Source organism: Vulpes lagopus, chromosome 6 (genome assembly GCF_018345385.1).
Source record: "Vulpes lagopus strain Blue_001 chromosome 6, ASM1834538v1, whole genome shotgun sequence".
NCBI lineage: Eukaryota > Metazoa > Chordata > Mammalia > Carnivora > Canidae > Vulpes > Vulpes lagopus.
The window spans coordinates 97,019,426-97,044,159 of record NC_054829.1 but is presented as its reverse complement, the minus strand read 5'-3'; the positions used below and the strand labels follow the sequence as shown (position 1 = coordinate 97,044,159).

Below are 24,734 nucleotides of genomic sequence, written 5' to 3'. Positions count from 1 at the left end.
ACAAGTTTTAAGCAATTCCAATGGGGATTGCTTTAAGATATAAAAAAGTATGGTTCTAAAATTTATATTAAAAGGCAAATAAACTAGAATTGTTCAATTTTGAAAAAAAAGAATTAGAGGAATCTTACACTTTTTCTTATGTTAAGGAAACAATTTTTCCTATTTCTGCTCTAAAAATAATTTATTAGGGGCTAATGTTGAATCTCATCAAATGTATCTTAAGAATGTACAGAAGCAATTTTTTTTGTATTTGGTGTAATGATTTGATGTATTAATAGCTTTTCCTATTATTTCATGATTTCTACCTCCCTAAAATAAACTAGCTGACTATGGTGGATTATTTTTTTTTTTTATATTACACAACTTGATAGTATTTGTTTTGCAAAGTTGTGGCCATTTTAGGTCTCTCACTATGTAATGCTGGATATTTTAATTCAGGGTTTCCTTGCTGCCCTTTCTTCCCTTTCCTATCTGCCACCTCACTCTTACTGCCAACCCTTATTATTGCTGGCCAACAGATAATCTGTCTCAAAAATATAAATAGCCCTGCTATCTTCTTAATGAATAAAAAGGATCAGGTGGCAAGTATCTATAGAGGAAGGTTACCATCAAGCTGGATGAGCAGGACATCATCTTCCATTATAGGTAAAAGCCTGTAGAGCCTCCATTCGACATTTATTATTGGGAACCACCATTTGTTGAGAGCCTGATTTTGTGTGGGACACCTTAAATGCATTATCATTCAGATGTCACACTAATCCTAGGAAGTGGATATTAATATTCCCATTTTACAGATGAGAAGGTTATTTAACCTACTTTAGTTTGAGCCAGTTCAAACAGCTGTTGAGTGGCAGAGCTAGAATATAAATATAGGACTTTCTGGTTCCAAAGTCCACTCTCTTTCTATACAGCTACAAGACTCACAGGGCAGAGCTCAGAAGAAGCGACAGCTTGAGAACGAGGATAAAAGGGGGCAAGAAATGGGTCTGCATCACTACCTCCTCCTCACAATACCTTGCCCTCTGCATCTTTTCCATTGGCTGTAGGGACAGTTGTATCCTGTATAATAAATCAGTACATGTAAAAAGAAACAAAAACAATCTAGCAGCATAGACGAGAGAGAGGAAGACAGAGATGAGATCAAGGTAAAGGGGGACAAATTTCAAAGAAAAGGCTAAATAAAATTTTAGCTTAAGATATTTAAAAATACAAATATGAAGAATTTCTAAGTAGTTACTAAGAATTGGCAAAAGGACAAAACCAAAGGAAAAAATACGAGACTGGTCTCCAGCAGAATCACATTATCATTTAAAAAACATTTTACAATGTTAAATGTTTTCATCCACGAAGCTTATATTATTATAAGTATGCTAATTCTCTTACCAAAAGTAATTATCTCTTTATTAGAAACTATAGTAACCCATGTTATCAAGTACAGACAGGAAAACAGAATGTTTCTTATTGAATTCTGTTGAATAAAGATGCCCATTAAGAGATGTACTTTTTTTTTTTTTTAAGATTTTATTTATTCATGAGAGACAGAGACAGAGACAGAGAGAGAAAGAGAGAGAGCGAGGCAAAGACATAGGCAGAGGCAGCAGGAAAAGCAGGCTCCATGCAGGAAGCCTGATGCGGGACTCGATCCCAGGTCTCCAGGATCACACCCTGGACCGAAGGCAGACACCCAACCTCTGAGCCACCCAGGTGTCCCTAAGAGATACATTATGTACTTTGAGAACTTCTTGGGATACAGAGAAACCTGTGAACAGTGATTATTCCTAAGGAATGAGAAATAAATTTGGGAGAAGGCACCCCTCACTTTAAATTCTTGTAACACATATTACCTTTTTTAAAACAAAACAAAAAAGATATTGTAATAAAACAGATTTCCAAAATTTTCATCGAATTAAAACACATATATAGGAAAATACTCAGCATCAAAACTACACTGAATAGAAATTAACCACCCTGATGCATCAGCAGCTCCCAGAAAGGACTTTACACGAACATAATGAACTCAACTTTTAAGTTGTACTAGTGAAGTTATTAAATGCTAAGCAAATCACTCCACTAGATTATTAATCCTTCATATTGGTAAAATGCTACCTCTAAATAATAAAAATAAGCAAATATAGCCAGAATGTTATATAACATGGTTTCTTAATCCCTGTCATACTATAAGCAAGTGCTTTTTTCATTTTCAAATAAAGAGGACAAAAAAAAAAAAATCTGCCTCCTTACTCCTAGATGACCTACTAGGCACAAGGAAAATGAAGGAACAAAGTAACATTAGAAAGTTCAGGAAAATGTCCTTTCAAGAAGATACAGGCCTGTTTTATAAGTTCCAGAAATACTGTAACTAGTAACCATATTGTCATATTATGGTTTTGTAACTATAAGACTTGGTTGTTCCTACTGTGAAACTTTCAACAAATAGAAGGTTTAAGAATTGCCAAAATTAATCAATTACTTTTGAATGTTCAACATATAAAAAGGATTCCTGAATGACAGTTTACTGCATCTGAAAGTACCTATGTTGGGTCCAAACTAAGGTATTCCATGTAAAATTACTATTCAACAGCTTTCACTATTATTGATTTCTATAACTATAAAGTAGTATCAAAATGACTTCTAACTAAAGGGCATTTAAAAACATATTAAAATATGTGGTTTTAAATTCAAAACAAATGCTTTATAACCTTAGAAAAGAAACTATTTTCTCAAAATGTTCTTCAAAGAAATCTTCCACAAATATTTTAGCAGGATGTAGGAGTTAGAGAATACTACACACGACAAAATATAAGAAAACCCCAGAATGACGTGAGATAAATATCCCCAACAAACTATACAGTAGAGATAGAGACTTACTAATCCCAGCTGGAAAGGTCAGAGACCTAGAAGAGACTTCTTACAGAAACATGAAACAAGTGATAGAATACCAAGTATGAAGAAAAAAAAAAAAGAATACCAAGTATGTTTAAATATACTAAAAAGAGACTTACAAGAATCAAAGGAAGGGTTAGGGTAAAGTAAAAATAAGTACACAGAGAGCAAGTAAAGGATCTGCATGGGGAAGAAAAAGTAATCACAACATAATAATAATAGGTAAAATTTATAGTGCCTACTATTTGTCATTATTCTAATTACTTTATAGATAGTAACACTTAACCCAATGAGGTAGGTACTATTTATATACTCATTTTACAGATAAGAAAACTGAAATACACAGATGATAAATGACTTGCCCAAGGTCACGCAACTATTAAGTGACAAGCAAACTACAGGACTGTGCTGTCAAAACCACTCACAAATCAGAAGACACATATATGGCAGGTAAAGGATAAAACCACCAAATCCTCTTCTTGCATTCCAGAAGCCTAGAGGAAGGCCTGAACCAAATCATCAGGACACAGCAATATAATCATGTTACTTACAGATATGAAATTAAATGCCAAAATAATCTATTTAAAATGTTGAAATAAAAACAAGTTCTGAGGATGTAATGTACATTATGATGACTACAGTTAACAATACCGTATTGTATATCTGAAAGTTCCTAAAAGCATAAATCCTAAAAGTTCTCAACACAAGGAAATAAAAATTTGTAACCAGTGAAATCATGGATATTAGCTAAACCTACTTGGTAATCACATTGCAGTGTATACATATATCAAATCATTCAACTTGATACACCTTAAACTTAGGCAGTTAATGTCAATGACTTCTCAGTAAAACTGGAAAAAAATTTTGAAAGAAATTACATGGTATGTGATATGAGGATTATAGAATATTTCATTCTAAGCATGTCTTTTCAAGAATCAAAACCATACTCCCTATAATGTCCAGTGCATATATACTAAGATTCATCTATAGTCAGAATTTATGTTGAATGCCGATTTCCAGTTCCATGAAGAACCCATCTAAAAGACAAGTTGCTTTCTTATTCTGAGTTAAGGCATTACACCAATTAATACATAATTAATGTATTATGTAACATTTGTATACTTTCTGCTAATAGTGTGACTGAACAATTTACTCTCCACTCCACAACTGAATATCCCAAGTGGCAAAACACATAGCCCACCTTTTTAGCCTCTTCCCTGGGGGACATCACCCTTCTGGCGAACTAGGTTTGACAGACTGGCATCAAAAACAACTTTCAGGGATCCCTGGATGGCTCAGCAGTTGAGTGTCTGCCTTCAGCCCAGGGCGTGGTCCTGGAGTCCCAGGATAGAGTCCCACATCAGGTTCTCTGCATGGAGCCTGCTTCTCTCTCTGCCTATGTCTCTGCCTCTCTCTCTCTCTCTGTCTCTCATGAATAAATAAATAAAATCTTAAAAAAAAAAAAAAAAAAGAACTTTCAGACTGACTGCTCCTTTCCTTCCCATCAATATTACTTCCATCCTAACACCAACTACATTCAGTGACCTATCCCTTACAGCAGGTAGGTCTACACATTCATCATTCCTAGATTATACTCAGAAGATCATGTTATTTATGACATGACAACATCCAGAACCCAATCGTCAAATCTTCCTGGATTTTAAATAAACAGACTTCTTGATTCCAATGGCAAATGCTTGCCATCTGGAGGGTAGCAGAGTTCAGTTCTAAACATTTTTCTTTTTACTCCTCTTGATCAAGGAATTCTTCTTAAAAAGAAAATCTAGAGCAGTGTTCAGTATTTAAAACAGAAAAGAGTGGCTCTGACTGAGACAGGAGCAGGGAGCTGGTGCCATTCCCACTTGTGCCCAATTCTATAGGTATCTTTCAAAGCAATTAAGCTTAAATAATCAGATGCCCTCCTCTTCTCCATTCAACCTTACCTTTCTTCAAGAGTACAGAAGATAATAATAACTGATTTTAAATACCATCTATCCCTCAGTGGGAACTGACACTTCTAAACCCTTTAGCAATTACAGCCTCTACAATTCACTTAATAATCTATTCCACTGTGATCTCTACTGTTGATTTGATTCTCAGATGAGCTTTGGACAAACTAAAAGCAGCATAAATTTTTTAAAGGAACCATATTTTAAAACCCTTCTACTCCATCCTCACTTCATAATGGGCAGAGTAAAACTACCCAAGAAAATATATAAAGACCAACATTTAAATACCTCTTAAGTATTTTAAGGAAATTATGTTTTCCTATGTATTCTGAAAAGTCATACCCTATGTAGCAATTACTAGGATTTTAAAATAATCATCCTTAGGCGCCTGGGTGACTCAGTCGGGTAAGCATCTGCCTTCAGCTCAGGTCATGATCCCAAGATTCTGGGATCAAGCCCTGCATCAGGCTCCCTACTCAGTGGAGAGTCTGCTTCTCCCTCTTCCTCTGTCCCTGCCCCCTGTTCATGCTCACTCTCTCTCTTAAATGAATAAATAAAACCTTGATATAAAAATCATGCTTCATTCTACTTCAGCAAAGAATACTTTCAACAAGATTATGAACGTACTCCCTGGAAAAACACAACACACTTTTACATATATTTCAGACTACTTGGTATTCTAAAAAAGTTTTAGAATGCACTTGGGATCCAACTCTGTCCCACTTTATTTTTTCTCCCAACTGTATTTTTAATGTAGCCATCATCAACTAACATTTTGAAATTTCACACATTTATTGAAAAGTAGCTATCTAACTAGCCACCTACTTTCCATTTCAGAATGCTTTCTATTTGGTTCATGCAACTTACATCAAATCCCAACTTTTTAATAAGAGGACTAATAGGATTATTCTCATTAAATAAACTGGGGAGCTATCTCATGGAACAGCTTAATTAGCTAAAGGCTTGTATTTCAAGATATATGAGGGTTCAAGTAAATGAAAGAACTAAAATATTCATAATAAACACCTCTCACCTAGAAAAGGACACCCACCTTCCTCTTACTTGCTGAAGCCATGAAGCAACCCAGTCACGGCCCTCAAAATCACTAAGGGCGTCAAGAACATCCTTATATCTCCTAATAACTTTTGACAGCTGAACAGTGTTCTTTCCTTAAACCACAATCTCGTTCTTTTTCTTCTCCTATTCATTACTAGACTAGGACCACCCAAAATGCTAAGTGACTACCCATTCCCTGAAGAATCAACCTCTGATCGCTTAACCAGGCAATATTTCCCTTCTCATCTCTGCAAAATGTACCAATGACCTAGCTAAACTAGACTAAATACCCCAAACACACTTTCCTTGCCTTGCCACATCTGGTGTATCTGCTGCTGACACTCCCCTTTACATCCCAGTTCTCAGAAGCATTACCTACCCCTTCAGGTCTATTTCAAATGCTACCTTCTCCATATAGTGTCCACATTATACCCCATCCCACCCTCAAACCTAACAGGTTACATGTGCTTATTTGGTACTTGTCTGAGTGCACTTTGTCTCATTGCTTTATTCTCCACCTATTTAATATAATAGCACCAAAGCACTGTGTGTTGATTATCTATTATAACTAGTTGTAAACCTTGAGTTTTCACCCCAAGAGAACATATTTCTTTTTTAGCACCAATAAAAAGGTCCAGGAGCTGATATGACATAGTGTGGTTCTTAGTCTCGGCTACGTATCAGAATCATCTGGAAAGTTTTTCTTTAAAAATATTCATGCTGGGAGTGCCTGGGTGGCTCAGTCAGTTAAGCATCTGCCTTCAGCTCAGGACATGATCCCAGGGTCCTGGGATGGAGCCCCGCATCAGGCTTCCCTGCTCAGTGAGGAGTCTGCCTCTCCCTCTGTCCCTCCTCCCTGCGTGTGTGCTCTAATAAATAAATAAAATCTTAAAAAAAAAAAAAAAAAAAACTCATGCTGCTTCCTACCTCATATTTAATCAGAATCTCTGAGGACAAGCTATGTAGATGATTCTTATTTATTTCCAGGATTGTGAATCACTGGAGAGCAAAAAAGTACCAACAGGGTTTTTATTTTCATTTCACTGCTAGAACAAGTTATTTTCCATTTTATTCTTCTTATCTAGTTAATCCCAACATCTCCTACTCTATTTTAGGCTCTACTGACTTGTCAAACTAACCAAAACAGCTTTCCACTGGTCTCCCTACCTGGACCGTCTCCTTTCTCTAATCTTTTCCTATTCTGAACCACAAATCATCCTATAAGTAGTTGCTAGAATTAACATTAAATGGTTTTCCTAATATGACCACTTACCCACTACTGTCTCCTTTAGAATCTATATTTTTCTTTTTCTTTTCTACTATCTCAAAACTAAAATCAATTCATGCTGATGAGGATATGAGCAATTGGATAGACAATAAAATATCAGTGAGTGTTGAATGGTCAGCTGGTACCAAGAAGGCTACATATATCAAATATAGCATGTATATAAATAAATACATACACATAAAAAACAGAAAAAAATACACTTTGACCGAGTAATGCCAATTCCCCCCTCCCAAAAAAATTATTTATATTTACTTATAATAGTTTCAGGTGAACATACTGATTCAACACATTTCACATATTACTCAGTGCTTACCACAATATCCACTTCCAAAAACTGAACCAAGGAAAATAACCTGACAAATAAGTAAACATATATGCAATTTAATGCTCACTGCAGCATTATTTATAATTGTGAAAAATTAAAGTGAATTTAGATATCCACTGGTATCAAATGGGTTAAATCCTGATTCAACCATGCAAATAAATTCTACACCATCATTAAAAATAATGGAATCAAGTTTACATAAAAATCTACAATGTTTTAGGTGTTCAAGAAAAATCAGAAGGAAAACTGGAAAATCCACAAATATGTGAAAATTAAACAATGAACTCTTAACCAATGGGTCAAAAAGAAAGACACAAAGAAAATTAGAAAATAGCTTGAGACAAATGAAAACAAAATACAGCATATCAAAATTTATGGAAGGGGCACCTGGGTGGCTCAAGTTGGTTAGATATCCAACACTTGGTATCAGCTCAGGTTGTAATCTCAGGGTTATGAGATCGAGCCTCCTGTCCAGCTCCAAGCTCAATGGGGTGTCTGCTTCAGATTCTCTCCCCTCTCCCTCTGCCCCGCCCACTCATACGGTCTCCCTCTCTCTCAAGTAAATAAAAGTCTTAAAAAAAAAAAAAAAACTTATGAGATCCAGAAAAAGTGAAGATTATAACTACAAAGTTATATATTAAAAAGGAAGAAAGGGGGCACCTGGGTGGTTCATTCAGTTAAACATCTAACTCATGTTTTTGGCCAGGATCATGATTTCAATGTCATGAGATTGAGCCCCATGCTGGGCTCTGTGCTCAGGGCAGATATGCAGTATGCTTGAGATTCTTTCTCCTCCCTCTCCCTCTCCCTCTCCCTCCCCCTGCCCCCAAAACATGATAAATCTTTTTAAAAAATTGAATAATAGGGGATCCCTGGGTGGCTCAGAGGTTTAGCGCCTGCCTTTGGCCCAGGGCGCGATCCTGGAGTCCTGGGATCGAGTCCCACGTTGGGCTCCTTGCATGGAGCCTGCTTCTCCCTCCTCCTGTGTCTCTGCCTCTCTCTCTCTCTATGTCTATCATAAATAAATAAAGAAATATTTTTTTAAAAATTGAATAATAAATTTAAAAAGTAAAAAGGAAGAAAAATCTCAAATTAGTAACACTAACCTTTCACCTCTCAGGAAACTAAAAAAAGAACAAACTAAATCTAAAGCTAGCAAAAGAAAGGAAATGATAAAGATTTTAACAGATTAGTAAAAGAGAAAAACAATGGGGGGGAATCAACCCAACTAAGAGTTTAAGTTTTTTAAAAGATCAATAAAATTGACAAAACCCTTAGCTAAATTAACTAAGAAAAAGGGGGAGAAAACTCAATTAACAAAAATGAGGGTAAATTCCCAGTGCATTCATTCTGTGAAGCCAGTGCTACCCTGATAACAAAGCCAGACACAAGACACCACAACAAAACTACAGAGCAACATCTCTGATAAATACTAATATAAAAATTCTCAACAAAATACTAGCAAACCAAACTCGACTACACATTTAGAAAATTATACAGCATGATGACATGGATTCCTGGAATGCAAGGATAGTTCAACATAAAAAAAATCATCTGGTCAGCATTTAAAAATCAATACTACATTAACAAAAGGAAGGACAAAAATTGCAGTCATCTCAATTGATGCAGGAAAAGCATTCGACAAGACTCAACACTCTTTCATGATAAAAACATGTAAGTTAGGAACAGAGAAAACTACCTCAACATGATAAAAACTGACAGCTTAATAGCATCAGTCATTGGTGCAAGAGTGAAAGCTTTTCCTCTAAGACCAGAAACAACACAAGGATGCCCATTCTGACCACTTATATTCAACACAATATTGGAATTCTTAGCAGGAGCAATGTAGCAAAAATAAATAAATAAAAGGCATCCAACTAGAAAGGAAAAGCAAAATTATGTTAGTTCACAAATGACATGATTTTTTTTTTAATGACATGATCTTTTATGTAGAAATCTTAAAGATTCTAAGGTGAAAAGCTGTTAGACTAATAAAATCAGTAAAGCTGAAGGATACAAAATCAACATGGGACAATTGTTTCTATACACTAACAATGAACAATCTGAAAAGGAAATTAAGAAAACAATTTCATTTACAATAGCATTAAAAAGAGTACTTAGAAATATATCTAATAAATGTAAGGAACTTATATCCCAAAACTTAACAAAAAATGGAAGCTTTATAAAAAATGGAAAGCAATCCCATGTTTATGGATTGAAAGACTTAATATTGTTAAAATGTCAGTACAACCCAAAGCAACCTACAGATTCAACACAATTGCTATCAAAATCCCAAAGACTTATTTTGCAGAAATTCAAAAAAATCATCCTAAAATTCATATGGAATCTAAAGGATCACTAAACAGCCAAAATAATTATTTTTAAAAAGAACAACTTAGAAGACACCTCTTGATCTCAAACATACTACAAAGCTACAATAATCAAAACAGTATGGTACTACCATTAAAAAATACAGACTACTGGAATAGACTGGAATCTAGACATTAACCCTCACATAGTCAAATGACCTTAGTAGAGTGCCAAGATCATTCAATAAGGAAAAAACAATCTCTTCAATAAATGGTGTTAGGAAAACTGGATATCCACATGGCAAAAGACTAAAGTTGTTAGGCCTTTATCTTATACCACATAAAAAATAAATTCAAAATGGGTTAAAGACCTAAACATATGGCCCAAAACCATAACACATAGGGGGAAATCTTCAGGACATTAGATACAATGATTTCTTGGATGTGATACCAAAAAGAACAGGTAATGAAAGCAAAAATAAAGTGGAATTTCATCAAACACTAAGATCTTTTTTTTTTTTTAATTTTATTTATTCATTTATTTGAGAGAGAAAAAGCTCAAGCACAGGAGCAAGGGAAGGGCAGAGGGAGAGGGAGAAGCAGACTCTTCACTGAGTAGGAAGCCCAACACGGGGCTCAATCACAGGACCCTGGGATCATGAGCTGAGCCAAAAGCAGATGCTTAAATGACTGAGCCACCCAGGCACCCCAAACATTAAGATTTTGTTCATCAAAGGACACAACAGACAGTGAAAAGGCAACCTAAAGAATGGAAAAAAAAGATTTGCAAATCATGAATCTGATAAGGGGTTAATATCCAGAATATACAAAGACTCCTACAACCCAACTAAAAAAAAAAAAAAAAAAAATCAACCTGATTAAGAAATGTCAATTGACATTTCTCCAAGAATGATTTTTAAAAAAAGGCCAACAAGCATCTGCAAAGATGCTAATTATCACTAGCCATTCAGAGAAATACAAATCAAAACCCAGTAAGATATCATCTCTCACACCCACTTGGATAGCTAGTATCAGGAAAAAAAAAAAAAAAAAACCTGAAAATAACAAGTATTGGCAGGGATTTGGAGAAGCTAGAACCCTTATGAGGCAGTAAACTACTGTGTAAACCATAGTGGAATTAATACAGATACTATGGAAAACAGTATGACAGCTCCTCAAAAAATTAAAATAAAACTAGTTATTGATCCAGCAATCCATTTTTAGAATATATAGCCAAAAGAATCGAAAGCAGGGGGCACCTGGCTGGCTCAGTGGTTGAGCATCTGCCTTTGGCTGAGGTTGTGATACTGGCGTCCTGGAACTGAGTCCTGCATCAGGCTCCCAGGAAGTCTGCTTCTTGTTCTGTCTGTCTCTGCCTCTCTGTGTCTCTCATGAATAAATAAATAATTTTTTTTTTAATTGAAAGCAGGGTCAAAGAGACATCTGAACTGTTCTCAATAACCAAGAGGTGAGAGCAACACAAATGTCCATCAAAGGATGAGCAGATACACAAAATGTGGTACATACATACAATAGAACACTATGCAGTCTTAAAAAAGAAGGAAATCCTGTCACATGCTACACCATGGATAAACTTTGAGGGTATTATGTTAAGTGAAATAAGACAGTCACAAAAGGACAAATACTGTATGATTCCACTAATATGAGGTATCTAAAATAGTCAAATTCATGGATATAGAAAGTAGAATGGTGTTTATCAGGTTGGGAGAAGGGAGCAGAGTTCTTGTTTAATGGATTTCAGTTCAAAAAAAAAAGAAAAATTTCAGGAAATCTGTTCCACAACAATATAAATATACTTAACATTAATGAAACTGTATGCTTAAAAATGGTTAAGATACTAAAGTTTTTGTTTTTTCACCTCAATAAAAAAGACACTTTAAAAAAGTTATAAAACTGTATAGTTTCATATAAGAGCAATGACTCCATTTTTTTTTTTTAAAGATTTTATTTATTTATTCATGAGAGACACACACAGAGAGAGAGAGAGAGAGAGATTCAGAGACACAGGCAGAGGGAGGAGGCTCCATGCTGGGAACCTGATGCGGGACCACGCCCTGGGCTAAAGGCGGTGCTAAACTGCTGAGCCACCTAGGCTGCCCATGTTTAGAAAAAATAAAAACAGCTAACACATTTGAGTGCCAAGCGCTGATTTAGGGACTTAGTATGTTTTAATGTTGTTAATCATACAACAACAACTCTAAGAGATAGATAAATGCTATTACTGTCCCATTTTATAAATGAGAAAACAGTTTAATTAATATGTCCAAAAAACACAAAGCCAGGGTCTTTTGGTTTGTTTTTTTGTTTGTTTGTTTTTAAGTTTCTTAAAAGATTTATTTACAGGGCACCTGGGCAGCCCACTCTGTTATGCAACCGCCTTCAGCTCAGGTCAGATCCCAGGGCCTAGGGATCAGGGCCCAAGTCAGGCAGGCTCCCTGCTCAGTATGGAGTCTGCTTCTCCCTCTTCCTCTGCCACTCCCCTAACTTGTATTTTCTCTCTCATACACAAATAAAACCTTTGTAAAAAAGAATGGAATGAGCAATCTGAAATGAAATCTTCTTAAAAAGATTTGTGAGAGAGAAAGAGCATGTGCACATGTGTGTGCATGCAGGGGCAGGGGTGGAGGGGTGCGTACAGAGAAAGAGGGAGAAAGAATCCTCAAGCAGACTGCCTACTGAGTGCGAAGCTTAGGTGGGACTCAATTCCAGGACCCTGGGATCATGACCTGATCCAAAATCCAGACTCAGAGGCTTAACCAACTGGGCCACCCAGGAACCGCCCCCGCCCCCCCACAAGCCAGGTTTTAAATGCAGGCCCTCTTGAGACACTATACATGTTTTTTTCTTTTTTTTTAAAATTTATTTATCCATGAGAGACAGAGAGAGAGAGAGAGAGAGAGAGAGAGGCAGAGACACAGGCAGAGGGAGAAGCAGGCTCCATGCAGGGAGCCCAACACGGGACCCGATCCAGGGACTCCAGGATCACACCCTGGGCCGAAGGCATTGCTAAACTGCTGAGCCATCTGGGCTGCCCCTATCCATGCTCTTAACCTCTATGCAGTACATATAGAAAAGTCTGGAAAGATAATAAACCAAACTATTAACATTCTTTAGATCTCTCTGATTATGATGTTTTCACTATATCTATATCCAGTTCTTAACTCACCTCTTTCAGGAGGTCTTCCGAGACCTGTCATTAACCTTTACCATTTTTCTTCTACTTAGAGAAGAGGTTTTGTGTCCCTCATAGAGCTATTAGTAAAGTCTCTTAAAGATGTTACTACTCCTTCTCCTACAGGCAAGGATACTCTGGGCAAGGGGGCATAACATATACTTAGCACCCACATCTAGATTTCTAAAGACATTCCTACCAGAAACAAAAGCTGCTTAGAGATGGGACTGATTCCAGATCTGGAATAGGGAAATTACAAGGTAAATCTGATTCCTCTTGTGCCAGAAGGCCAGGAAGCAGAGGCTAATGCAGGAGGGTCCAAAAGATACAAAAGCCACTTTGAAAGTGGTATCACTGATGGAAACTGAGACAATATGACCAAAAAGAATAAGGATTGTAACTTATTTTAATGTTTAATAAAGGAAGGGGGGCACCTGGGTGGCTCAACTGGTTAAGTATCCCAACTCTTGATTTTGGCTCAGGGTCGTGGGATTAAGTTCCACTTCTGGCTCCACGCTGAGCATGGGAGCCTGCTTGGGATTCTCTTTTCCCTCTCTCTCTGGTCACTCATACCCAAACTCTCTCTCAAAAAAAAAAAAAAAAAAAAAAAAAGAAGAAAAAGAAAAAGAAAAAGAAAGAAAAAGAAAAGAAAGAAAAGAAAGAAAAAGAAAAAGAAAAAGAAAAAAAAAAAAAAAAAAAAGAGGAAAAAATCCAAAGGTCCCTAAACTAAAAATTGAGAAAACTACAGCTAACATTTGTGATCATTGGAAGTGACCAATATATTATCATTACATACCTTTTTAATATCACCATTTTTAAGTGGAACATAGTTTATTAACCAGTTGATGAGGAAGAAAGTTCTCAGAGGAAAAAAAAATCAGCTATTAAATGACAGAATGGGGTTGGAATGGTAATCCCTATTTGCAACCCCTACTGAAATAAAAAGAGGATTCTTCTAAATTAAGAGACTGAGAGACGTGACAACCAAATGCTATGTGAACTTTGATAAGATCTTTATTCCAAAAAATAACAAAAAGCAAAAAATACAACTATTAGGGGTGCCTGAGTGGCTCAGTCAGTTAAGCATCTGCTTTGGGCTCAGGTCATGATCTCAGCATCCTGGGATCGAGCCCTGCCTTGGGCTCCCTGCTCAGCAGACAGCCTGCTTCTCCCTCTCCCTCTGCCGCTCCCCTTGCTGTGCTCTCTCTCACTGTCAAATAAGTAAAAAAAATCTTAAAAAAAATACAATTATTAAAGATCCTTGGAAGATAACTGAGATATCTGAACAAGATTGACTGCTGGTTGACATTAGGAAATTCTTATCAATTTTCTTAGATGTAATCATGGCATTGTAATTAAGAAAGAGGAATGTCCCTGTCATTAAAAGATGCACACTGAGTATTTAATCGTATGGTGTCATGTTGCCTGTGACTTACTCTCAAATGTTTCAACAAACACATACACAAATGCAATACACACACAAAGCCAGCATAAATAAAACAAACAGGGCAAAATGTTAATTTAGATTAAAGTATACTACAATTAATTATAAATATTCTTTTTTTTAAGACTTTATTTATTCATAAGAGACACAGAGAAAGAGGCAGAGACATAGGTAGAGGGAGAAGCAGGCTCCATGCAAGGAGCCCCAATGTGGGACTCGATCCTGGGACTCCAGGATCACACCCTAAGCCAAAGGCAGACACTCAACTGCTGAGCCACACGGGCATCCCAATTATTAATATTCTTCTTTAAACTTTCTACATGTTTGAAATTTTTCACAAAAGAAAGTTAGAGAAACAAATGAAGTTGTAAAATTATTTTTTTAAGTTTTTTAAGTTGTAAAATTATTAAGAAAAAATAACTCCTTGTCTCTAACTTTCACTTAGCACCTTCCTGTGATGTATCTTTCTCTTAACCAAAGCATACTTCACATATTAGTTTCAGGTGCACAACATCCTGATTCAATCACTTACTTTTTAAAAAGTACTTCCTGTCTGTGCAAGTAATCATAAGTCCCTTGAGGACAGTTAAATTTATACAGGTTTACAAATATACAAATAGCCCAACAGATGTTGTTACTCATAAGTAACACAAAAGACCACATTGATAAAAATCAAATGTCTGTTAATTTCAAGTCCTAGCTAGGATTTGAAACAATATAAAGCTTTTGATGACAACAGTATAAGTACAATCACACTGGAAAAGTTTGGCACCATCAAAATAAAGCTGAACATACATATACCGTAACTTAAGAATTTTTTGCCTGGGTAGGTATAAGAATGTCTACAGTAGCACTGTCTACAAGAGCAAAAACCTGGAACAACCCAAATCTCTATTAACAAAGAAATGAATAAACTATATTAATTCACTGGAATACCACCAAGCAATGAAAATGAAGTAGAGCTACACACATCAATGAATCTCAAGAACATAATGTTAAAGAAAGCAAGTTGTACAAGAATACTAGCAATGATTTCATTTATAAAAATTTCAAAAACATTCAACATAAACAATGCATTATCTAAGGAATCAAACATATAGAAAAGCGAATGATAAAAAAAAAAAACATATACAAAATTCAGGATAAGAAGTACCTCTTATGAGAAGAACACATTGAAGCCGCCTGGTTTTACTTACGTTCTTTTTAATGACTTAGGTACTGGCAGCAGCTCTTTCTGCCCACAGGTCCTAACCCTGTGCTTTAATAAAACCACCATTTTGCACCAAAAAATTTAAAATAAAAAATAACTTAGGTACTAATTATATAGGCATTTTCTGTATTTCTTTTTTTAGATTCTGTTGATGATTTAATATTCTTTTTTTATTCTACTCAAAATCTAGTAACAACTGAGTAAAAAAAAGAGAATACTTATATGTAGATTCTGACTTTAAGGTACATGAAACCTCAATTCAAAAACAGTACTAAATTATTCACATAATAATTGCATTTATATTTTCTACATTTGTTTAGTAGCGAACCAGTTTTGAGTATCCAAATAGTCAAAGCTATCAGCAGTACCAGTTAGCAAATTAATCGGGAATAAAATAAATCCCCCCACCCAAAATGCCATGCCTGATGGAGGGGTAGGGCATGCCATATCTAATGGCACTCACATTTACTTATTTTACTGAACAATTTAGGCTCAGCTTGATGATAAGATAAAGTAACCCTCAGAATCTGATACAAGAGGTTGCCCTTTTGCACCTTTTATCAAGGTTAGAATCACTAAATACAGGTTCACAGAGAAGTCTCTGTTGCCTCTTCATGATAATAAGGAAATTACTAACATCACAATTTCATTTGTGTCTTATACCCTAAACGCTAGAGAGGCCTGAACCTCTAGTAAATGACCCAAGTAAATGCCACACTAGCAGCTGACAGGGTTTTCAGGAATGCTTTCCAACAGACAAGGCACAGCTCTAATATACCTGGAAGAAGTCCCTATGGAACCTTGCTATAAAACAGGTAAGTTGCTGGAGACAAAAACAGGAGACAATTTTTTTTTATTTTTTATTTTTATTTATTATTTTTAAAGATTTTATTTATTTATTCATGAGAGACAGAGAGAGAGGCAGAGACACAGGCAGAGGGAGAAGCAGGCTCCATGCAGGGAGCCCGACGCGGGACTCGATCCTGGGTCTCCAGGATCAGGCCCTGGGCTGAAGGCGGCGCTAAACCGCTGAGCCACCCGGGCTGCCTGACAATTTTTTTTTAAATATAAAAACACTTTAACATGATGCAGGACTCGATCCCTGGACCCCAGATCACACCCTGAGCCGACGGCAGATGCTCAACTGCTGAACCACCCAGGAGCCCCAAATTTAACTCCTTTAGATACCTCTGTAACCAGTTTAATTCAGTTAGCATGATGTTGTGGCATAATGCAGAACTTCCTTCTTTTTTAAGGCTGTATTGTATTCTACTGTGTGTAGAATACCACATTTTCTTTATCCATTCACCCATCCATAGACATTTTGGTTGTTTCCACAGCTTAGCTATTGTGAACTGTGCTACCAGAGAACTTATTTGCAATGTATAATTCAGGAGAATTATCACAGGGTCCCTCCACCAGGTTCAACTATAGTTGCCAAACACATTGAGAAAAGAAGACCTAGCTTACAGAACGTGTTGAATTGCTCTTTATTCAAAGCCAGACACAAGACTGATACCAATCAAAGAAACTGAAATAAAAAGACCTAATTGTTGAGCTGGGAGTACTACCTGCCCAAGCATGAATAAGCAAATGCTTCATGTTAAAACAGTGAGGTCAGGAGACATTCAGGATCAAGCAGAAAGGGTAATAATTATATTTATACTCCCATTACATTATAACTTTGATCTGCAGAGATTCACAATGTTTACAGAGTATGCCTGCCTACATTATACCTACTAACTGGGTGTATGCACTTAATGTGTCTGTCACGTCTTCCCTACCAAATTTATTAAAACCAAACTAAAAATTTTGTATGCCAAACCTGAAAAAGATACGCCAGAAAAAAAAAAGTGATTAAAACTTCTATATGCTAACTGTATGACTATAAGATCACACCTACTTCCACCAGCCCTTCAATCTCTTAAAAAAAAAAAAAACAACAACAACAACAACAACAAAAAAAAAACTAAACTAAGTTAAAGATTTGTTCAACTTTTGCTTATCTACCAACCAAGTGACCCTTGCTTTTTACAAGTTCTACTGGAATATAAGTATAGCTCATGCCAAAACTACAACGTAAGTGTTGTAATATAAGCTTGTCAATAAAAAGAGATCTTCGCTGACCACCACAATGCCCTCAAACCAACAATGATCTTTATAAGATCAATGAGCTTTATAAAAAGCTAGGATAGTTGTACCCAATCACCTAACTCACAGCAATATCTCTGACATAATGCAAGAATTTAAAGATAATCCCTATAAAGTATAATATGGTAATATCTCCATCAATGATGAAAATGAGTTCCAGAAATATGCCGTATTATCAGGAACTTTGTTACAGAAGGACAGAGTTTCAGAGGGCAGAATCACATTTCAAAGATGCTATATATTGGAAGGGCAATTCCTTCCTCGGTTTCCAATTCCAACCCACAAGATGCCCAGCTACTCCCTCTCTTCCTGAGACCCAATTGATCATCTTTCCTTGCCACTGCTTCTTTCAAAGAATCTACTCCAAGAATTTGTTCAAAATTTTCATAAACAGATGGGAAGAATGGGGGGGATAGGCAAAATGGGTGAAGGGGAGTGGGAGATATTGGCTCTCAGTTACAGATAATTAAGTCACAAGAATAAAAGGTACTATATAGGAAATAATAGTCAAAGATACTCTAATAGTGTTGTACGGTGACAGATAGTAATTACACTCATGGTGAGCATAGCCTAAAGCAGAGAGATGCTGAATCACTATGTTAAACACCTGAAACCAATCTAACATTGTGTCAACTATACTAAGTCTAAAAAACTTAAAAAATAATGATGAAAAAGTTCTAAATACTGTGAGAATTACTAAAATGTGACATGGAGACAAAAGAACACAAATGCTATTTAGAAAAATGGGGCTGGGATCCCTGGGTGGCGCAGCGGTTTGGCGCCTGCCTTTGGCCCAGGGCGCGATCTTGGAGACCCGGATCGAATCCCACGTCGGGCTCCGGGTGCATGGAGCCTGCTTCTCCCTCTGCCTGTGTTTCTGCCTCTCTGTCTCTCTCTCTCTGTGACTATCATAAGTAAATAAAAATTAAAAAAAAAAAAAATTTAAAAAAAATTAGAAAAATGGGGCTAAGACACTTGCTTGAAACAGGATTGCCACAAACCTTCAACTTGTAAAGAAACACAGTATCTGTAAGGCACAATAAAGCAAGTGAAGTAAAATACGTGTGTATATACATGTGTGTTCATATATATATATGTATGCCTATATATACCTCCATTTCTAGCTTTTCTCTCAGCAATGATATGTATTTTTTAGTGTAAAGATCTTTCATTGCTTTTATCAGATTTTTCCTAGTTGTTTGATTTCCTTGGGTACTACTATAAATAATACCTTTCACAATTTTATTTTTCAACAGCTATTATGGAGAAACAAAAATTATCTTTGTAATTTTAAAAACAACAAAAATAGGGATCCCTGGGTGGCGCAGCGGTTTGGCGCCTGCCTTTGGCCCAGGGCGCGATCCTGGAGACCCGGGATCGAATCCCACATCAGGCTCCCAGTGCATGGAGCCTGCTTCTCCCTCCGCCTGTGTCTTTGCCTTTCTCTCTCTCTCTCTGTGACTATCATAAATAAATTAAAAAAAATAAATAAAAAATAAAAACAACAAAAATAAAAATGTCATGAAAAAATGATCTTCTCCCTAAACATTTTTAAACCTTCCTTATAACTAAGTGTAATAGTATTAGATATGAAGCTACATGCGTAATAAAACTACTCACCGGGGGCGCCTGGGTGGCTCAGTGATTGAGCATCAGGTCATGATCCTGGGATCCTGGGATCGAGTTCTGCATTAGACTCCCTGTGGGGAGCCTGCTTCTCCCTCTGCCTATGTCTCTGCCTATCCCTGTGTCTCTCATGAATAAATAAATAAAATCTTTTAAAATAAATAACATAAAACCACTCACTGAACACTGTGCTAAGTACTTTGCATGCTCTCTTTTTCACTTCCCCCTCAATTCCATGAGAAGGATACACCATTAGCCCTCTACTACAAATGTAGGAGAGAAGTTGGCCAAGGACATGGTAGCAAAAATTTAACCCCAGTTCAGACTATAAACCCAATCGCCTTCCACTCACACTTCCACTCTTCTAAGTTCTTTTATCTTATTAATGGTTACAAATCACTCAGCTGAGTCCTTCTCAGCTGATCCTGTAACATAGCATCTGCCTTGAGCACCAAGGGCTTGAATGCTCTTTGCTCTCCTTCTTAGGCCCATCAACCTCTTTTAAGTTAATAAACTGAGAGCCTACAGTGTACAAGGTAGAGAAAATCAAAATATGTAAAGCACAGTCTTCATCTTCAAAATATTCTTTTTTTTGTTTTTTTTATCTTCAAAATATTCTTATGGACTCCTAGGAACTAGGAGTAAACTACCACACCACTATTAAAATTAGTAAACGATGGGACCCCTGGGTGGCGCAGCGGTTTGGCGCCTGCCTTTGGCCCAGGGCGCGATCCTGGAGACCCGGGATTGAATCCCACGTCGGACTCCCGGTGCATGGAGCCTGCTTCTCCCTCTGCCTGTGTCTCTGCCCCTCTCTCTCTCTCTCTGTGACTATCATAAATAATAAATAAAAATTAAAAAAATAAAATAAAATTAGTAAACTACTGGGATGCCTGGGTGGCTCAGTAGTTGAGCATCTGCCTTTGGCTCAAGTCATGATCCCAGAGTCCTGGGATCAAGTCCTGCATCAGGCTCCCCACAGGGAGCCTGCTTCTCCATCTGCCTATGTCTCTGCCTCTCTGTGTCTGTCATGAATAAATAAACTCTTAAAAAAAAAAAAAAAAACTTAGTAAACTACTATTAAAAATGGACACTTCTATAAGGAAATACCATCAAACTTCAGAAAAGTTTGATTTTCAAGTAAAACAGATGTCACTCATTTAAAGGACCAAAACTTTTCTTTTTCTTTTTTTTTTTATTTTTTTTTTTTTTTTTTATTTATGATAGTCACAGAGAGATAGAGAGAGAGGCAGAGACACAGGCAGAGGGAGAAGCAGGCTCCATGCACCGGGAGCCCGACGTGGGATTCGATCCCGGGTCTCCAGGATCGCACCCTGGGCCAAAGGCAGGCGCCAAACCGCTGCGCCACCCAGGGATCCCCCCAAAACTTTTCTTAAAGTTAAACACCTCAGGGGTGCCTGGCTGGCTCAGTCAGAAGAGCATGCAACTCTTGATCTCAGGGTTGTGAGTTAGAGCCCCAAATCAGGTGTAGAATACTTAAAAACTTAGAAAATAAATTATGCATTTTAGATAAAAAATATTTTTACCTTAAGTATAAAACACAGTATAACAATAAAAAGACTTAACAATGAGAGGCACCAGCGTGGCTCAGTGGGTTCGGCATCCAACTCTTGATTTTGGCTCAGGTTGTGATCTCAGGGTTGTGAGATTGGGCCTGGTGATGGGCTCCCAGCTCAGGAGTCTGCTTGAGATTCTCTCCCTCTCCCTCTGTACTCCTCTCCCAAGCCATACATGTCCTAAACAAATCTTTTTTAAAAAAATGTTAAAAAAAAAAGACCTAATGATTAAATTTACTAATGTGCAGAATATTTTACATAGAGTTAAAATTTAGTCTTCACCAAAACCCTGTACTATCAATGGCCCCATTTTAAAAGAAGAGAACATTAAGCAGAGTATCCAAGTTATTTGCCCTAAGTCATACAATTAGTAAATGGTAGGGGTCATGATTAATATGCAGCATGTACTTGTCTATTTAGCCTGGTGATACACTTATCACTGATTCAAACATTTACTGTCCACCTACTGCATGCATAACATTCTGTTGAGAAATAAGGGCAGTTAACAAGATAAGGTATTCATGAAGCTTACCTTCTGGTTAAAAAACAGATAAGAAAGTAAATGAGATAATTACAGATTGTATGAAATATTCTAAAGGAGGGACGCCTGGATGGCTCAGCAGTTGAGTGTCTACCTTCGGCTCAGGTCATGATCCCGGGGTTCCGGGCTCGAGTCCCACGACAGGCTCCCTGCTTGGAGCCTGCTTCTCCCTCCTCCTGTATCTCTGCCTCTCTCTCTCTCTCTCTCTCTCTCTCTGTCTCTCATGAATAAATAAATAAAATGTTGAAAAAAAATATTCTAAAGGAAATCTGGAAGGTGGTGTGAGAAAGTAACTTGGAAAGGCTTACCTGTTATGGCCTCTCGTAGTTTTGTTCTCAGATTGTTCCCACACAAGCTGGCCAGGCAGCCAAGCTGGGGACCAGAAAAGCAGGCAGAGAGAAGACCGACCTCTCCCAGTGAAGATGATCAGAAAAGTGGCAGGGAGAAGCCCTAGTGTCATGTTTTCACAAATGTGTTGGCATTTTTCCACAAACCCTAATGAGACAGCGTTCTTTCTACCGAATAATACCGTGCCTAAGAGGACATCACCTTTGCCTGATGATTGTGGTTTCACAGCACCTTTTTAATATCTCAACAAGTGTCTGTACACATTAACTCATCTAGCATTACAAAAGGCAACCTAATTTTAAACTGAACGTAAACCACATTATTCTACTCAGATGATACACAATTTCCAAAAGCAAATTATTGGGTTTGTTTTAAATACAGGTCCCACATGGGCTTCAACAAATTAGAAAATTATTTCAAAGAAACAGACTCATACCAGGTTTAACATGCTGAGTAGTCCCAATCCTATTTTTAGAAAGACAACACTCCTCATGTGCAACTTTTTCCAAATGATACTAACAAGGTCAAGGATCATACCCTATCTAAAAACAAGAGGTATACAACACAGCTAGGATCTCTGATCATGGCTTACCACAAGTGGTGTGACCTGAAGGTTTTATTTATGTATTTTGCGTAGGTCTTTATGTTTATAGATTTTATATTTAAAATATTCCTATTACTGTATTTATTGTTCTCATGTATTTGTTTTCATTCCATCCATTCATTTTTTTATATGGTAGTGTTGCATTGTACTGACAGCCTTTAAAAAAAAAAAAAGTGGGGGGATCCCTGGGTGGCTAAGCTGTTTGGTGCCTGCCTTTGGCCCAGGGTGTGATCCTGGAGTCCCGGGATCGAGTCCCACATCGGGCAACCTGCATGGAGCCTGCTTCTCCTTCTGCCTGTGTCTCTACGTCTCTATGTCTCTCATGAATAAATTTTTAAAAACTTTAAAAATAAATAAATAAATAAAAATTAAAAAAAAAAAAAGTGCTTCAGGTTTTACCAGCATTTCACATTCACTGGATAATCTGAGCTCCAGAACAACCTGTGAAGAAACATGTCAGTAAAAGTATTATCTTCCCCTCTGCACAGTGGTAGGATTGGAGCTCAGAAAAGGTTAGGTAAGACTGCACAGTACTTGGCAAGGGCAGGGCCCTGACCAGGCCTTCAGACTCTTTGTTCACGCTCTTCTCCCCACAGGATGCTACTAATTTAATACTTGAACTTTTCATGTGTCTCTCTTCACCAAACCTGGACTGTAACTAAGAGTCATACCCCTGCGGCTCTGCCAATACTCCTGAGTGCCCAAATGCAACCGGAACTCCAGTACTTTTCAGTAAACGTAAACACGAGCACACGTTTCGGTCAGGACACTACTCAACGCTGGGTTTGCTCCACTGCACAAAACTTGTTAGAATGCACGGCGGCCTTACAGCATAAACCTTAATGGACTGACTTTTTTCACTCGGTGGGAAATTCAGCAAATGAGAACGGTGACTCATAGCACTAACTTACGGCTTTCCAGATTAATAATTCTGGAGGCCACCGCAGAAGACCGGATTACAGACCCCTATTCATCCCACACCCGAAGGTGCTTAGTGTCAGAGAGGCAGTGAAACACAGGGAGAGAGGTGGGGCTGGAGCTGGCTCTCCGGTCTGCGACCCCGGGCAGCCCACTCCGCAGAACCCGGGAGCCTCCTCCGACGCCGCACCCGCCGGGACCAGAGGGACCACCCGGCCGCGCAACGCCCCGCACGGCTGGGCTGCCGCGCCCCAGGGCGTCCCCACCTGTCTGGGGCAGCCCGCACACCTCCGGGCCCCAGCAAGGGCAGAAGATGCGCGGCGGGAGCCCGCCCCTCAGCGCCGGGCTACCCCGGCCGAGTCGGCTTCCGCCCCCAGCCCACATGGCCGCGGCAGACCGCGCCCGCGTCCGAGGGGCCCGAGATCGCCGCAGGCGGGAGGGGGCGGCGGCGCTGCGGCTGGGGGCGGGGGGAGGCAGCGCGGCCGGCGGGCCGGGAGGGGGAGGAGGAGGAGCGCGCCCCGACCCGCCGCGAGGGCAGGCGGAAAGGGGAGGAAGTCCGCCGGCGGCGGCGCCGCGGAGAGCAGGCGTCTACCTGGGAGCAGAAGTACGAGCCCTGGATGCCCAGCTTGATGCAGGTAGGACACTGGAGCTTGGCCTCGCTGCTGCAGCCGTCCGTCTCGCACACCCGCGTCTCCACGGCCGCCATGCTGCCTGGCTGCTGGAGGAGCGCCTCACCGAGGAAGAGGAGGAGGGGGAGGAGGGAGGGCAGAGGAGGGGACAGAGGCCGAGGCGGGGGAGGAGCTCGGCCCGCCGGGCCTGGGCGCGGAAGCAGGAGGAGCGCCCGACCGGCCCAGACCACGCTGCGCGCCCCGCCCCCGCCCCGCGCGCGCAACTGGCGCCCCGCCCCGCCCCCGCGCCCCCGCGCCCCGCCCCCGCGCCCCGCCCCGCCCCCGCGCCCCGCCCCGCCCCCGCCCGCCGCCTTCGCCCCGCCCCCGCCCGCGGCCCCGCCTCCCCGCGCGCGGCGCGCACGTGGGGGCCGAGAGGGAGCCGGGCGGGCACCTCCACCGGCTCCACGCGGGCTCGCGCGCGTCCCGGGCGAGCGGAGCCTCCCGGCGCCGGGAGGGGAAGGCCAGGTGCGGCCCCCGGGGAGGGCCCCCGCGTCCCGCGTCCCGCGCTCTCCGTACCTAGACAGCGCGCGGCCGCGCCTTGGGATCGCAGGGTCCTCAATGCCCCCCCACTCGCGAGCAGCTGCAAAGGACACCTCGCTCCTCTGCGTCGTCCACCCGGCAGCTCCTTGGAAGAGGAAAGTGAT

General features: G+C 39.2%; 1 protein-coding gene across 2 annotated transcripts in view; it reads right to left on the bottom strand.

Annotated features, from left to right (window-relative positions):
• The window catches only part of METAP1 (methionyl aminopeptidase 1), a 68,462-nt gene extending 44,196 nt beyond the window's left edge, over positions 1 to 24,266 (bottom strand). Inside the window, exon 1 of one of the 2 annotated variants that reach the window (XM_041758526.1) lies at positions 24,015 to 24,266. In XM_041758526.1, coding sequence (XP_041614460.1) covers positions 24,015 to 24,128 — 114 coding nt within the window. In that variant the 5' untranslated portion in view covers positions 24,129 to 24,266. The remainder of the gene's footprint in view (positions 1 to 24,014) is intronic. The other variant, XM_041758527.1, reaches the window with a different exon arrangement.
• Positions 24,267 to 24,734: the final 468 nt, after the last annotated feature.